Genomic DNA, 16899 nt, shown 5'->3' with positions numbered 1-16899 from the left:
CTTTAAAAAGGGGGGAGTGCCTAGCTGTTGCAGTCGGTGAAACATGTGATTTTGGAAGTTCAAGCCCTTCACTGGGTATAGAGATTACTTTTTTAAAAATCTTAAAAATAAATAGGGGTGCCTGAGTTGTTCAGTTGGTTAAGCATCTGACTTCAGCTCAGGTCATGATCTCATGGTCTGTGAGTTCACTCCCCATGTCAGGCTCTGTGTTGAAAGCTCAGAGCCTGGAGCCTGCTTTGGATTCTTTGTCTCCCTCTCTCCCTGCCCCTCCCCCACTCACACTGCCATTCTCCGTCTCTGAAAAATGAATAAACCTTAAAAAATAAAAAATATGGTGCGCCTGGGTGGCTCAGTGGGTCAAGTGTCCGACTTTGGCTCAGGTCATGATCTCACAGTCCATGGGTTTGAGCCCTGCATCGGGCTCTGTGCTGACAGCTAGCTCAGAGCCTGGAGCCTGTATCGAATTCTGTGTCTCCCTCTCTCTCTGACTCTCTCCTGCTCATGCTGACTCTCTCTCTCTCTCAGAAATAAAAAACATTAAAAAAAAATTTTAAATAAAAGACTGTTAGACTGGATTAAAAAGCAAAATCCAACTGTATATATAATTACAAGAAATCTACTTTAAAAATAAAGACACAGATATGGTAAAAGTAAAAGGATAGAGAGAGATATATCATGTAAACACTAGCCAAAAAAAAGCTGGAATATATATAATTAATTTCAGATAAACAGACTTCAGAACTAGGAATACTATCAGAGATAAAGAAGGACATTAGAAAATGATAGCTGTCAATTCTCTAACACAGGTCACCTAAAATAACTGAACTTCATATACACAAGGCAAAAATAGATATGAAAATAAAAGTATATAAAATATAAAACCATAAATATGATTGGAGACGTCAACATTCTGCTCTCACTAATTGCTAAATAGGCAGAAAATTGGTAAGGAGAGAGATGACCTAAGCAATACTATCAACTAACTTGACCTGACATTCAGAATATTCTCCCCAAAAATGTCAGATTATATATTCTTTCCAAGTATACATGGAATAGTTACCAATATGGACCATATTCTGGGCCATATGGCAAATCTTAACAACTTTAAGTAACAAAAATCTGAAAAATACGTTCTCAGACTATAAGAGAACTAAATTAGAAATCAACTAGTAGAAATATTTAGAAAATCCCTAGATATTTGGAATTAAACAATAAACTAGTCCTTAGATCAAAGAGGAAGTCTCAAGAGAATTTAAAAAATAATTTAGTCTGGAAGAAAATGAAATACAACATAGTAAGATTTTTGAGATAGATCTAAAGCAATGCTTAGAGGAAAATTTTTAGCCATTAAATGTTTACATTAGAAAAAAAAAAGATCTAAAATCAGTACCTTATTAAGTCTTCACTTTAAGAAAAAAGAGCAAAATTTAAACTCAAAGCAAACATAAGTAAACAATAAAGATGAAAGGGAAATTAATGGAAGTTAAAAAAATAGTAAAAATATAAATGAAATCAAAAGCTGATTTTTTCATAAAGCAATGATTGATAAACCTCTAGCCAGAATGACTAAGAAAAAAATGGAGAAGATATAAATTACCAATATCAGGAATGAAACAGAAGATATCACTAGATATCCTATAGACATTAAAATAACAATAAGGGAATACTACAGAAACATCTATACCCATAAATCTAACATTCTAGATGAAATGGACCACTTCCTTGAAAAGCATAAAACCTACTCAAAAGAGACAACCTGAATAGTTCTGTATCTATTAAAAACATTGAATTTGTACCCAAAACTCTTCCAAAAAAGAAAACCCCAGGTCCAGATGGTTTCATAGCCAAATTATATTAAACATTTAAGGAAGAAATAATACTAATATTACAAAATGTCTTCAAGAAATGAAACAGGAGGGAAACTTTCTCAATTCATTTTATGAGACCATCATCAGCCAAACCAAAGACATGACAAGGAAACTACAAAGCAGTATCAGAGCAATATCCCTCATGAGCACAGATGCAAAAACTATCAACAAAATATATTAATAACTTGTGGGCACCTGGGTGGCTCAGTCAGTTGAGCATCCAACTTTGGCTCAGGTTGTGATCTCCTGGTTTGTGAGTTCGAGACCCATGTTGTCAGTGCAGAGCCTGCTTTGGATCCTCTGTCCCCTCCTCTCACTGCCCCTCCCCTGCTCATGCTCTCTCTTTCAAAAATAAATAGACATTTAAAAATATATATTAGTAACTTGTTTTTTTTTTATTTTTAAATGTTCTTTTAAATTTATTTTTGAGAATCAGAGACAGTGCGAGTAGGGGAGGGCCAGAGAGAGAGGGAGATACAGAATCCAAAGACAGGTTCCAGGCTCTGAGCTAGCTGTCAGCACAGAGCCCGACATTGGGCTCAAACCCAGGAAATGTGAGATCATGACCTAGAGCTAAGTTGGACACTTAACTGACTGAGCCACCCAGGCGCCCCTATTATTAGTAACTTGAACCCGACATCATATCACAAGGATAATATATCATGACCAAGTGGGGTTCATTCCAAGAAGATGAGGCTAGTTCAACATTTGAAAATTAGGGGCGCCTGGGTGGCTCAGTCAGTTAAGTGTCTGACTTCGACTCAGGTCATGATCTCATGGTTCGTGGGTTCGAGCCCCGCGTTGAGCTCTGTGCTGACAGCTAGCTCAGAGTCTGGAGCCTGTCTTCAGATTCTGTATCTCCCTCTCTCTCTGACTCTCCCCTGCTCACGCTATCTCTATCTCTCTCTCAAAAATAAATAAAACATTTAAAAAATGTTTAAAAACATTTGAAAATTTATCACATCAAAACACAAAATAAGAAAAACCACATGATCATTTCAATAAATGTGGTAAAGGCATATAACGAAACTCAGTATCCATTCCTAATAAGCAGTCTCAGTTAACTGGGAATAGAAAGGTTTTCTTAACCTCATAAAGGTGATCTATTAAAAACTGCTGCAGCTAACATAATTAATGCTAAGAGATTAAATGCTTTTCCTATAAGATTGGGAACAATTAATTCGAGGATAGCCTCTCTCAACACTCATTCAACATTACACTAAGAACAATTAGGCAATCATACACAGAATTCAAGTTGGAAACTAAGTATAACTTTCTATTCAAAGATAGCATGATAAAACAAAAAATATAAACACCAGTTGAAGAGACTAGGGGAAACAGTGGCCTCAGGAGTTAATCAAGATTCAATTTTGTTCCTGGCAATCCTAAGAATTAGGGCATGGTGGAAGGAGAGAGGGAAGTGAAGGCCAGTTAGTAAGATTGGGTTATATCACACAATAGCTTTACAGGGTTAAAAGTCTAGGTGTTGTCAAATAACTTTAAGAATCTTGAATTGGGCAAATAAAGTAAACCAAGATTGAAAGCATAATTGAGGTGGGATTCCTGGGTGGCTCAGTTGGCTGAGCTTCTAACTCTTGATTTTGGCTCCGGTCATGATCCCAGGGTCATGGGATGTGCAGGGCCCCATGTTGAGTGTGCAGCCAGTCAAGATTCATTCTTTTACTCTCTCCGTCTCTCTCACCCCCGCCCCCCCTCCTTTGCTGTTTAGGTGCATGTTCTTTCTCTCAAAAATAAACACACCATGACAGTTAGGCCTTGCAAAGTTTTAGAGGTTTAAGTAATCAGTTAAGATTAGAGCTTCCTTCTTGGGACAGGTTTCTTAATCAGTTTGTTGTGATAAAGTGGGTGTTTGATGTAGTTTTGAAAATAACTAAGAAGTCTCTTAACAGGATGGTAAAATAAGAACATAGGTTTGGATGTGAGAAATGTTTAAGTTTGATACCTGGTTCGGTTAGGTTACTATTCATTGAGTCCTGGTCTGTTGCCCATCCTGTTTCTTCAATTGTAAAATAAATAAATTTAAAAAGTGTATCTTAAGAAGTATTCTAATTTCTTAAGAAATAATTAAGACGCCAAAACTCAAGTGAACAAGGGACCTGAACAGAGAGGCATATCAATACAAATCAGCCCTTGTAAGGTGCCCAATCACACTGTATCTTTTTTTTTTTAATTTTCATTTATTAAAAAAATTTTAATTTTATTTTTGAGAGTGAGAGAGAGAGAGAGAGAGAGAGAGAACACACAGGCAGGGGATGGGCAGACAGAGAGGAAGACACAGAATCTGAAGCAGGTTCCAGGCTCTGAGACGTCAGCACAGAGCCTAACACGGGGCTTGAACTCAAGAACCACAAGACCATGACCTGAGCCAAAGTCAGACACTGAACCGACTGAGCTCCCCAGGTGCCCCCAACACATCTTAAAAATAAACCCACATTTCTTGCATGTTCACATAAGTATTTTTTTAATGTTTTTTATTTATTTCTGAGAGAGAGAGAGACAGACAGCATGAACAGGGGAGGGTCAGAGAGAGAGAGGGAGATACAGAGTCTGAAACAGGCTCCAGGCTCTGAGCTAGCTGTCAGCACAGAGCCCGACATGGGGCTTGAACCCACGAACCGTGAGATCATGACCTGAGCCGAAGTTGGATGCTTAACTGACTGAGCCACCCAGGCGCCCCACATGTAAGTATTTTTTAAAATGAATTCATTAATTTCAGCAAGAGTGGGGTGACACTTTCATGTGTGTTAGTGATAATATTAGCATGACATCACAGGAAAGTATTTTAGCAATAAAGCAAACCTCTGTAGGTTGTCTTTAATTAAGGGAAAAAAATGTAGTTTGATACCTTTTTTATTTTATCAAAGTAAAAAGTATACATTTTAAGTCAACTATTACTAAAAGCTTTAAAAAAATTTTTTTTAATGCTTTTGAGAGAGAGAAAAAGAGGGATGGGGGGAAGGGCAGAGACAAACACAGAGTCCGAAGCAGGCTCCAGGATCTGAGCTGTCAGCAGAGCCCAACATGGGATGCAAACTCACCAATTGCGAGATTGTGACCCGAGCCGAAGTCAGACGCCTATCCAACTGAACTACCCAGGTGCCTCTAAAAGCTTTTTTTTTTTTTTAAGTAGGCTTCACTCCCAGTGCAGAGCCCAAAGTGGGGCTTGAACTCATGACCCTGAGATCATGACCTGAGATGAGATCTAGAGTCCAACACTTAACTGACTAAACCACCCAGGAACTCCTAAAAAATTATTACTTTTTAAAGTTTATTCATTTATTTTTGAGAGAAAGAGAGTGCAGGGTAGGGGCAGAGAGGGAGAGAGAGAACCCCAAGCAGGCTCCACTGTCAGCAAAGAGCCTAATACAGGGCTCAAACCCATGAACCATAGGATCATGACTGGAGCAGAAATCAACAGTTAGATGTCCAGCCAAGTGAGCCACCCAGGTGCCCCCTAAAAGATTGTTAAAAAAAAACACATGACTAGTAAAGACTGCAGAGTTTTGGTTTGGGTTAATGAAAATGGACTAAAATCGAGCTAAAAGATGCATAACTCTGAATATACTACAAGCCACTGAACTGTACATTTTAAATGGGTGAATGATATGGTGTGTGATTACATCTCAGTAAGTCCGTTAAAAACACATAGCATATCTTGACACATATTTCATTCTATAAAACCAATTATTTTCAAAATAATATGAAAACTTATTCTACTATATTTCTATTCATTGATTTAAAACAAAGACAGATCATTTCCTTTCATGTCTTAGTACTTGGCAACTCTGATAAAATAGTTTACATTAGAACTATATGGTTATTGGGGCACCTGGGTGGCTCAGTTGGTTAAGGATCCGACTTTGGCTCAGGTCATGACCTCACAGTCTGTGGGTTTGAGCCGCATGTGGGGCTCTGTGCTGACAGTTCAGAGTCTGGAGCCTGCTCCAGATTCTGTCTCCCTCTCTCTCTGCCCCTCCTCTGCTCGCTCTCTCTCTCAAACTAAAGACCTTAAAAAAAGGCTTTTTAAAGAACTATATGGTTATTGATTGCCAAATGAGTATACTTTTTTTTTGTATCTTTGTTTTCCTAGAACAGTTATGCCTTTTTTTTTTTTAACTACTTTTCTGTGTACCTAATAGTGTCAACTTTTTCCTTGCATTCCAATTAATTGTAGTGTAATTTTATACGTGGTAAAAATATATTAGATACTATATCAGTTCCTTTCATTTTGTTGATCTTCTCCAGACTATTTCTTCCTTCTAGTCCTTTATGTAGTGGAATGACTGCTGAAGCTTGCTGCACAGCTTACGTTCTGGATTTCTCTTCACTTATTCCAGACATAACCAGCTGCTATGCTGTAGCAGTCTTTTGCATGGCTTATTCCTCCATTTTGGGGAGTGTATCTATCATTTAGGTGCTTCCCAGGAAAAAAACAATGAAAGAAGAGAATGTTGAGACCTTCAATATATGAAAATATCTTTAGTCTACACAGACACCTCAGCTGGGAATACTTAGAAATAATTTTTGACTCAGGGAGCCTCAGTGGCTCAGTAAGTTAGGCATCTTGATTTCAGCTCAGGTCATGATGCAAAGTCCTGCTCTGCACTGACAGCACAGAGCCTGCTTGGGATTGTCTTCTTCTCTCTGCCCCTTCCCCTGTTCACGGTCTCTCTCAAAATAAAGATTAAAAAATAATTTTGACTCAAAACCTCTAAGTCACTGCTTCATTGTCCTAGCTTCCCATATCATTGTTAGGAAACTTGATGAAATCCGTATCCCCAATTCCATTTTTTGGACTGTCTCATTTTCTTAATGTTCTGAAACAAAATATGCCCCACTGTGCATCTTTTCTAATTCAACGCATTGGGTGTGTGCAGCAGGCTTTTTCGAAGTAGAGGAGTCTCTGTAAAAGCCCCTGATTTTCTATTTTGGAGAGGTGGAGAGAGGTGGAGAGAGGTGGAGAGAGGGTGGAGAGAGAGAGAGAGAGAGAGAGAGAGAGAGAGGGAGAGAGAGAGAGAATCCCAACAGGTTCCACAGTCAGCACAGAACCCAGCATGGGGCTCAAACCATGAGATCATGACCTGAGTTGATGTCAGACATTTAACCACTGAGCCACCCAGGAACCCCTCCCTGATTATTAATTTTTTAATAATTTGCCTCATTGCATTTTAAGAAGTCCCATTAGCCAGATGTTGAACCTTGTCAAGTAGTCTTGTAATTTTAAACATTCTGTATTTTTACCTTTGTATTTTACTTCTTAAATGTCAAATGCTTTAACTAAATTTTATGTGAATTATAATTTATAAAATCTACTTTATAAGGATTTCTGTGCTTTTCTCATGGATGCAATATCTTATCTTTGAAGACAGTTATATATTCAGATTTTCTTCTCCCTGTATTGATCCTGTTTTGGTCTTGGTCCTTACTGGTGGAACAATCTTCAAAGATCTGGTGATTCTTGAGGGGTGCCTGGGTGGCTCAGTCAGTTACGACTTCAGCTCAGGTCATGATCTCATGGCTTGTGAGTTTGAGCCCCATATCAGGCTCTGCTGACAGTTCAGAGCCTGGAGCCTGCTTCAGATTCTCTGTCTCCCTCTCTCAAAAATAAACAAACATTAAAATTTCTTTTTTTTTAATCTGTTGATTCTTGAGTTAGTTCATACTTTGAGGTTCACTGGGTAGGGAACTCTGCTTTCTCACTGGAAAATCTCCACATGTCTGAATCTCTTTGAAGGAGATGATGGAGTTTCTACAGAAAAGGATCCTGCCTCCTTTTCCCTGAGACTTAACTGTCAGCATTCTAGAAACTAGGAATCTACCATTCAAACATGCAGAATCTTAATTGATCTCCATTTCCAATCTATAACTGGTATCTCAGTCTGAAGACTTGTTTTAAATTCTCAAGAGTACTTCTACTTCCATGGTAAGAGTAGAGTAGTAACCTAGCTACTTACTTACCTTACTGGCTAGAAAGAAATACATTTTCAACCAATCCCCACTCCTAGCCCAACATCTCATACCCACATCCTGCAAGGTCTGTTTTCTCCTAGCTCTAGGTCTGTGAGTCTTAAGGAACAAATCATTTTGCATCTAAAATAAACACTCCTGTAGACAATTAGGTTTGAACTACATATGCTATACTACAAAATTAGTTTCTATTTCTCTGTATGGTTTCCATCTCCCATTAAGTATTCTGGCATTATTTCCTTTTCCATTCTTTGTCTCTATAGATTCCTACTTTTAGCCCATGCAGCATTATGTGTAACAGAGAAAAATCCAAAACAATCTACACATTCAGTAGGGTAACAGATATGTAAAACATGGTAACCCTACTCAATGGTCTTTCTATAGCCATTCAAAAATATTTACATAAAAAGTTTTTAAAGAGCTGTGATTATCAATTTTAAAAAGCTGAATATTGACAAGTATTGGCTTAGCTGTATAAAAAGTACATTAAAGAATACTTCAGAATATTATGTGAATTCTAAGAAGTAGGATTAGGACTTAGTTAAGTCTAAGTTTCCTTAATGAGTACATTTTTATCTCTCTCACACACACACAATGCTTTTAAAAATAAAAGATTTTGGTTAGAAAACTCATATTCTCAATTTGACAATGCCAGTCATCATGTTACCTCTGGACAAGTGTTCATTTTTTTGTTATCTGTAATTTGAAGGGCTGCAGAGTTTTCAGACCAATTTTCATATTATGATAGAAGCCAGGGTCAAATTGTGAGAAAAGGTGAAGGAAGCAAACTATTCAGGAAGCAGCATTTGGTAAGTATAACAGAAAGTGAAATAGGCAGAAGTGAAAATAAAAGCATAAACAGTTTAATGGAAAGAGGTACTGGGAAAAAGAAAGAACTGCCAGATGATGTGAAAAAAGTCTAAATAAGACCTATAGAAAGTAATAAAGAGCATTAAGGGAGAAGAAACAGCTCCTCAACGGCCCAGTGAACAAAGTTAATCTACTGAAGATGAAAGAGCTGGGGATAGAAGGTTAACTTGGGCACATTAAAAGGATTAACATTTAGGGACAAGGATTTTGGTTGCACTCCCTTCATGGATGTGTTCCCACACAGCACTCTTTTCCCTTCCTATCCTGCCCTTCTCAGGTTTATAACCTTGATCTTTTTGCCTTTTCATCATTTTGCCTTTCCTTCCTTTTCACAGTCTCTCCCTTATACCTTCACCTTCTATAACTTCCTTGTTTTCAGTTTACTTTTTCCTTAATTCTACATCAGTTCCAAAGCAATTTGTTCAAGTAGGTGCCCCTTACCTATACATATCCTGTCTCCAAAGTCACTCTACTTTCTCAATGGCTTCATGTATGCCCTGAACCTAAATCCGATTACAGATCTTCTTCAAGTTACAATGGAGTTATGTACGAAAAAATAATAGTAAGTTGAAAATACCATAAATTGAAAATTCACTTCATATACCTAACATTACATCTTAGCCTGTTTTAAACATGCTCCAAACACTTACATTGGCCTACAGTTGGGCCAAATCGTCTAACACAAAGTCAATTTTATAATACAGTGTTGAATATTTCATGTAATTTATTGTACAGAATGGTTCTAAGTGTATCATTATTTACTCTTGTGATCATGTGGCTAACTGTGAGCTGCAGCTCACTTCTACTGCCTAGCACCCCAAGAGAATATCATACTGCATACCACTAACCCAGGAAAAGATCAAAATTCAAAGTACAGTTTCTAATGAATGCATATTGCTTTTACACAGCATCATAAAGTTAAAAAAAAAATGTAGATCAGTCCATTCTAAGTCAGGGACCATCTGTACTCAATGAAGTTAAAGGTTAGGGATGAAAGTAGGAAAGTCAAGAAATACTAGGTATAATTGTTGGAACAGAACTGTAATTAACTTGGTGTTAACAACAAAGCCTAGAGTTATTTACAGAAAGGTGAGTACATGGCTTAAGTAAAAACAAAAACCAGAAACATTTAGGGGCTCCTAATGCTGGTTCAGTTGGAAGAGCATGCAACTCTTGATCTTGAAGTCCTGAGTTCGAGCCCCACATTGGGGGCAGAAGTTACTTATTTTCCACTATGAACTGTCCCATACTACTGGTTGTTAAAATTATACATCTATCATGTGGAAACATTTTTTAAGGAAAATCAACCATGTTAATAATCACCTCAGCAGACTATAATCCTGAATTCATTTTTCCTTCTCTTTGGGGGGGGGGAGGGGGAGTAGTAAGTTCTATGCCCAGTATAGGACTTGTACTCACAACCCCATGATCAAAACCTGCATGCTCTACCAACTGAGCCAGCAAGGTGCTCCAAATTTGTTCCTTTATGAACTACAGCTATCCTCATATACAGAGAAGTATGACATGCAATTATGTAACTGTGGTGGAATAAAATATTAAAATAAAAAATTTGATAAATGAAATGGTTAAGGTAAATTAGATTCTATGGTTTAAAAGGTCATTTTCTATGGGTTTGATAAACAAAGAACACTGCTATTTATTCTCTTATTCCAAATCAGAAAAAAAGTATGTTTGCTGCATGTAAAGCAACATCAGCAGAAATCATGGAACCTTAAATACAGTTGAAATTAGTTTACCAAAACGTTCTGTTTAATTCATACCATTGGTTTGACTGGTTTGGGTACACTTTCCTTGAAGACCTTACTCCCACCTGAACTGGTTTTCCTTTTCATGCTTGCAAATGATCCCTCCATATTCCCTATTTTTAAGGGAAACAAGAATAGCATTATAGGTCTTAAAATGCTACCTAGTAAGGACATATAAATAACAATATGATGGGGTTTACAACAAAACCCCCATGTCTCTGGATATTGAACTCATTTAATTACATATATATAAAGGAGCAAGACTAAGGTCACCCTTTCTCCTTAAAATCCTAGAAATCTATATTGTTAGAAGAATACCAGTGCAATGTCAATGTCATTACTCTTATTCCTCAATATTGCTCAAGACACAAGGTATTCATCTAATGCAGATAATGCTTACCAAAAAGCATATACAAATTTCACATATTAAAAATGAACTGGAGAAACAAATACAATAACTAAACAGCTATATGTTAGATCTGTTAGTGACAAAAAGGCACTGCTACTTGCCCTTAAATCAAGGTAGGTATATTCTGCATATGCAGCAAAGCTTTTATGCTGTAAGTGAAAAACACAGTATTAGGTATATGAACTCCGTAAGAATGAAAATATACTTTGGGTTTCTCAAATGTCTAGTTTTATAGTACTTGTCTTGCTTTGCCTATGTATACTTTTTTTTTTAAAGGCTCTACAAATATCGTCCAGAGTATTTAAACAGCTTTGCTTTTCATTCTGTATATTAAAAGATAATTTACAGTAGGAAAATTAAGTAGAGTTAAGTTGTGCTTTAATGTCTTTTTAATGAAATTAAATACGGTAAAATGAACATCACATGAATCCATTAGCAGATAGTATATTACTGTATACTCCTAAAACATCAGAGAATTTCATGCTATTTCACTGAAAAATTTTCTTTGATGATTAAAACAAAACATGTACCAAGTGTTTACTACCCATTAAACCTGACCATCCTTTCCTAGGGTTATGAGAGCTCACTTGAATCCATCTGTTATTGTTGACTTAATATGTAAAGATTCAGCTTGCTCCATGAAAAGAGCACTTCATGCTGGTATTCCAGCCAGAAGCAATTCCATCTTCAGGCTACAGAAAAGTCACAGGTCTGCTGAAAGCTGGTTATGAATGCCCTGGAGATATAAAGTAACAATCAGATTTGCCATGTGAAAGAACTCTTACAAACTCTAGCCAACACAGCCTCTTCTAATTATCATAATTGGAGGCAGGGGGTAATCCAAGGATAGTAACCCAGGACTTTTTTTTTTAACCCAGGACTTTCTGAAACAATTCAGCTTTTCATGGTAACAGGCACCCTCATTTCCAGAATGATTTTTGTGCATATATGAAAAAATAATAAACAGTACTTTCAGTAACAACTCACTCTGGATGATTCTAAACTTTAGGATTCAAACATAACTAAATAATGTTCTATTTTCAAATAAGTAACTTTAGAATTCAACAGCTTCAACTCATTTTTAAATTCAAAGACCCAATATAGTTTATTCCATTTATCATCATATGTTCATCCCTATGAACCTTGTTTAGGACACCTATCTACTTGGTTTCTCTTGCTCAAAGTAATGTGGAAGTATAACTGCCTACCCCTAGAGGAGTACCCAGAAAGAAGATATATAACCATTTTCAGGGGAAAACATGCATGCATTTATTTTAAAAAATTCCCAGTAATGGGGGAAAAAAAATTCAACATCTTTAAAAATGTGTTTATTTTTTAAAAAACCAGTTGTGTACAAAAGTGTTTTGTAGCTTTTAATTCTCAAGACAAATACCCAACCCTCCACCCATAGCCCACCCTGTTTCAATGGTCTTTCTGGTTAACCCACCCATTTTCCCCTTACAGGAAGTTAATGGCTCAGAATAGACCCTCCTACAGAATTTATAATCACTAACAGATTGTTTAGAATAGAGATCTAGAGAAGCTAACAAGCAAGGTTCTTTCTCAGTGAGGTTAATGAGAATCCCTATAATGGCAGTAGACTTCCAGCAGACACCACAACAAAGCACCATCAATTGCTGAAAGCTAAAAAATAGATATTATTTTCAATAGTATTTCATTTTCTATTGGAAAAGTCTTTAAATTACATTAAATAAGTCTCTTTCCCCCCAAAGAAATAGTCTAGCTTTTATTATGATGCCTGTAAAAAGTAGGTAACAGCAAGCACACAAGGATCGTTTAACAGCACAGTGCAATGATTTGTATTCACTCACCCCCTAGAACCAACTGATAAACTGTGCCACACCTGATTATATATAGCAGCATGGTTGAAATAACCAAGCAAAAGGTGACACATTCACAACTTACATTTAGGTGATCACAGGTTTATGAGGGTAGATCAGTCCAATAAAGCAGTAACAGAACAAACAGGACAAGGGAGATACTAACATTCCCCTATCCCTATGCCACAAGATTTTTGATCCATATTGCAACAGTGCAAATAGAACAGGTGACATTATGTTAGACACTGCAGAAAAGTAACATCTGAGAAAAAGGCCATTTATCAGTAAATACTTCAAGTTGCCTTCTTCCCCAGTGATAGCAAACAGGTGATGTTAAGCATTTATTTTAAACTGGTACTAAAAGGAATGGAAATGCAAATTTTTTAAATCAATGGTTTGTACCCTGGAATTGAAATCTCTTGAACTAGAAAAAGTAATTAATACATCGTTTTGTAAAAGTCCATGAAATAAAATTAACTGTAAACAGACAGCTTCCTTTTTCATATCCAAACATTGATTCCATCTATGTACAAGAAAGTATACCTGGTTCCAACCCTTCCCTGCCCGAATTCATTTTAAATCTTTAAAACAAAAATGCTTTATTGTATTCCTATTAATTTCCTGTATTGTGGAAACATAATCATACCCCTACTGTAGAGTTTTAAAAGCTCAAATCAGGCGTACACTTACAGCCAAGATCTGCTTTTTCACATCGATAAACTTACTAAAAAGTAGCCTAAATAGTAACACAATATGCTGCATTCTGTAATGCATAAAATAAGCAATATCCACTTTAAATGCCAATTCCTTCTTAGAGATACTTTAAAAAAATTATTTTTGCATAGTTTTAAACGCCACCAACAATTACAAATGTGAAATACTTCCCAAAAGAAAAAAGTCAGTCTTACTTTTCATTTCATAGATTACTCTCCTCAAAATCAAGTTACTCAGAGTCCAAACATATATGTACTTGAATGTGTTATGTGTTTGAGTAAACCACAGTCAATTTCAAATAGATTCTAATTTAGTACAAAGTTCCTCAAATATTTATAAACGATCTACTGTATACTTATTTGGGTGACAAACTGCTATTCATTCATTCAGTAATCTGTAGTGAAATACTATACAAGTAACTATTTGTCCTTTTAAAAGTCGGGCACATACCCAGGATATAGTCCCAATTATAATAAAAGCTTAATGGAGTATCAGTGACCTCTAGCAAACCTGCCTGCCCTAAATGAGATATTATTATATATATAAATATTCTTGACTATGTACAAGAATATATATATATATATATAGCCATATATATATAACCAAGAATATATATATAACCATAATTTTTGAGGCCTTTACAATCAACAAATCACAAAAAACTGAGAATTATAAAAATAATTCCTACCGGGTACCTTTTCCCTCGACCTGCACATTTAGTGTCCTTTTCCCAAACATTTAAGACCAAAGGAAAAGAAGCAACTGTCTTAATCTCTACGTTTGGGGAAATACCTCTATCTATGGGGGGGGGGGGGGGAAGGCAGTGAGAAATGCATCTGAAAGAGGGATTATCACATTTAATGTAAATGAGGTAAATAAATTTTTGAAATGAAAAATGCATTATGGAGAACCTCTTATACCAAATATTGTACTTTTCAATTTCCTGGGCACTGAGTAGTTAGAGGAGTAGATTACCTATGGGGTTAATGTGCATAAAAATCAAAGGCATGGTATAAAGGTATAGCTGCCTCCAAGAGCTAAGTATGTAATGCTTGACCTTAATAACCTCTGAGTTTGTTCTCTGTCTAACCACAGGAGAATTAAATATACCCTGATAATACAGGAAAATAGTAAATTGGGTAGATGTGTTTGGTATTTAAAATAATCCAAGTATTACCAAGCCACCCTCCACAAAATTAAAAAAAAAAAAAAAATTCTAACCAACAGTAGAACTGTTCACATTTTCACACGATCCCAACCTTACTTCAAAATATAGAGTACAAGGTTTTCGCTATTTAAAATAAATAAAGAAAAATCTTATCTCCTTTGGCATCTTTAGAAAGTAATTAAACTATAACAATCAGAGGAGGTGATTGTATAAAGAAATTTATACTTAGCAAACACATAGGGGAAAAAAAACATACCAACTTGTGTTTAGTATGCAATAATATCAACTACAAGAGCTTACTATTAATTAGAAAAACCTTACAAGTTTTTGGAAGAACCTTCACATCTTTAACATTACAATATATTTAATAATGGTTCTTTTATTGCTTCTAAGATTATTGAGAAGTCAAATGAAATTATGCTGAATTTATGGTTCAAAATTATTTTGCAAACACTTAACGATTATAATTTAGGATAAATAACACTTGAAGAAAGCAAACCTTTTATAATATGACTTTCAATATACAGCCTTACTTTAATTCATTCTCATTCCATTACATTTTTGTTATTTTGCATTGGTCCTGAAAATTTAATAAGAACTGTGTTTCTATGTATAGAACTGACTGCATTAGTCCATTTCAGCCTTCATAAAATGGTCACATTAGTGTTTGAGCTTGCAAAACTAATAATTTTCAAACTTTTGAACTTAGAATGAAATGTAACTTTAATACGAATAGAAAGTCTGACTATGTACAAGAAAAGGTAAAGTTTTCAATTGTCATATTATCAGAAACATCATAAAGAAAGCTAGATTTATAACACACTTCTATTCCTATGTGTATCTGAAGTATGTACAGTAAAACACCACACAGCTTTCATGTGTTAATAGGGGCAAATGCAAGCAAGAGTGACTTTTAAAGTACCTGATAAAGCAATCTCTATAAAGCCAAAATTAGGCTAAAAAACTGCAACAGTTGATAGCATCCTTGGAAGATCTCAAAGAAACTTTCATCAGTTTAAAAATAGATGTCAAATTCACTGAAAAACTAAGTTAGGTTCTTTCAATAAATCTTGGGAATACTGCAACATCAAATATTTGCTGTTTCTGCAAGAAGAACAAAATTGGTAGCTCCATTTTTACATTATTACTCATATAGGGAAGTTTTAAGAGTGGAGAATTCTAACAAAACATTCCAAATGGACGACCTAAAAATGGAGCAAGGGGTAATGCCCCTCAGCATATTTCCCCAACAAATATAGAGAAATTTACCATCAGAATACTAGCTGTGTGTGGTATGAGGGGGGAAAATAGATATGGTGTCCAGTCTGTGGACAAAGGCTCTGAATAGGTCACCATCTTCAATTCTGGATAAATCTCGTATTTAAGAATTCTCAAATGCTTAAAATGGTGGTCTTTTCAGCTACCCATCCTAAGAAGTCAAGTACAAGCATGCAAGTAAATTCACAGGCACAGAGGATCCATGTTAAAAACAGTTAAGGTAGCTGTGATGCAACACCAACAATTTGAATGGCCCTGACACACTCAAAATATTATCTTAATTATTCAACGAAATCCTGAAGCAAACTCTTGCTAGTCTTGGTACACTGCTAAACACTAAAGTAGCATGTTTTTTCCATGGTTTCAGCTTAGCTCAAAGAATTTTTACACTATTAAGAAAAAAAATTAAAGTATTTCCCCTTTTTAAATTTACACAGACGTTTAATTAGCTTTATTTACAGAGCAGGGATTTTTTTTTTTCAGTCTCCAATGGTGCCTAGATAACATCATTAGGCAAGAATGCCAGTTTAAAAGAAATCTATGCAGAATCCTAAAAATAACAGATGTCGATGCTCCTCAAGAAAGGGCAAGCTTGACTATATCAGCAGCTCTTTCTCTATGCCTCAGTTACTCAGAAGCAATTCTGTTGCAGTCTCTACATCCCATGATTTTGAAGACAAGGCCACTATTACTGCATTCTGTAGAGAAGAAAAGGGGACAGAAAAAAAATCAAATCTCAAGAAAATATTTTTAAAATACTGAATCATGTATTATCTTTATATTGAGAAATCACACCTTGCTTTTTTTTTTCTTTCTTTTTTTTTTTTTTTTTTTTAAGTTTCCTGGCATTTGTAGTGCATAAAAAGCTCCTAAACCAATGACTGGAATTAGCAAAAGGAAAAGAAAAATCACTGATTGTAATAACAGAAGAAAGTTTATCAAAACTAGATTTACAGTATCTTTGAAACACATTTGTCAGTCAAGGATTTGTAGCAAT

At 35.7% G+C, this 16899-nt stretch overlaps 1 protein-coding gene across 2 annotated transcripts in view; it reads right to left on the bottom strand.

Moving 5' to 3' along the window:
• Window positions 1-12634: 12634 nt before the first annotated feature.
• UBE2K (ubiquitin conjugating enzyme E2 K) overlaps window positions 12635-16899 on the bottom strand; it is a 77661-nt gene continuing 73396 nt past the window's right edge. For both annotated transcript variants that reach the window (XM_039226963.1, XM_039226965.1), the window contains exon 7: window positions 12635-16600. In XM_039226963.1, coding sequence (XP_039082894.1) covers window positions 16526-16600 — 75 coding nt within the window. In that variant the 3' untranslated portion in view covers window positions 12635-16525. The remainder of the gene's footprint in view (window positions 16601-16899) is intronic.

The sequence above is a fragment of the Hyaena hyaena genome, unplaced genomic scaffold (assembly GCF_003009895.1).
Source record: "Hyaena hyaena isolate Hyena2069 unplaced genomic scaffold, ASM300989v1 scaffold_24, whole genome shotgun sequence".
NCBI classification, from domain to species: domain Eukaryota; kingdom Metazoa; phylum Chordata; class Mammalia; order Carnivora; family Hyaenidae; genus Hyaena; species Hyaena hyaena.
The sequence above is the reverse complement of the archived record's forward strand: the minus strand, read 5'-3'. Positions and strand labels throughout refer to the sequence as shown.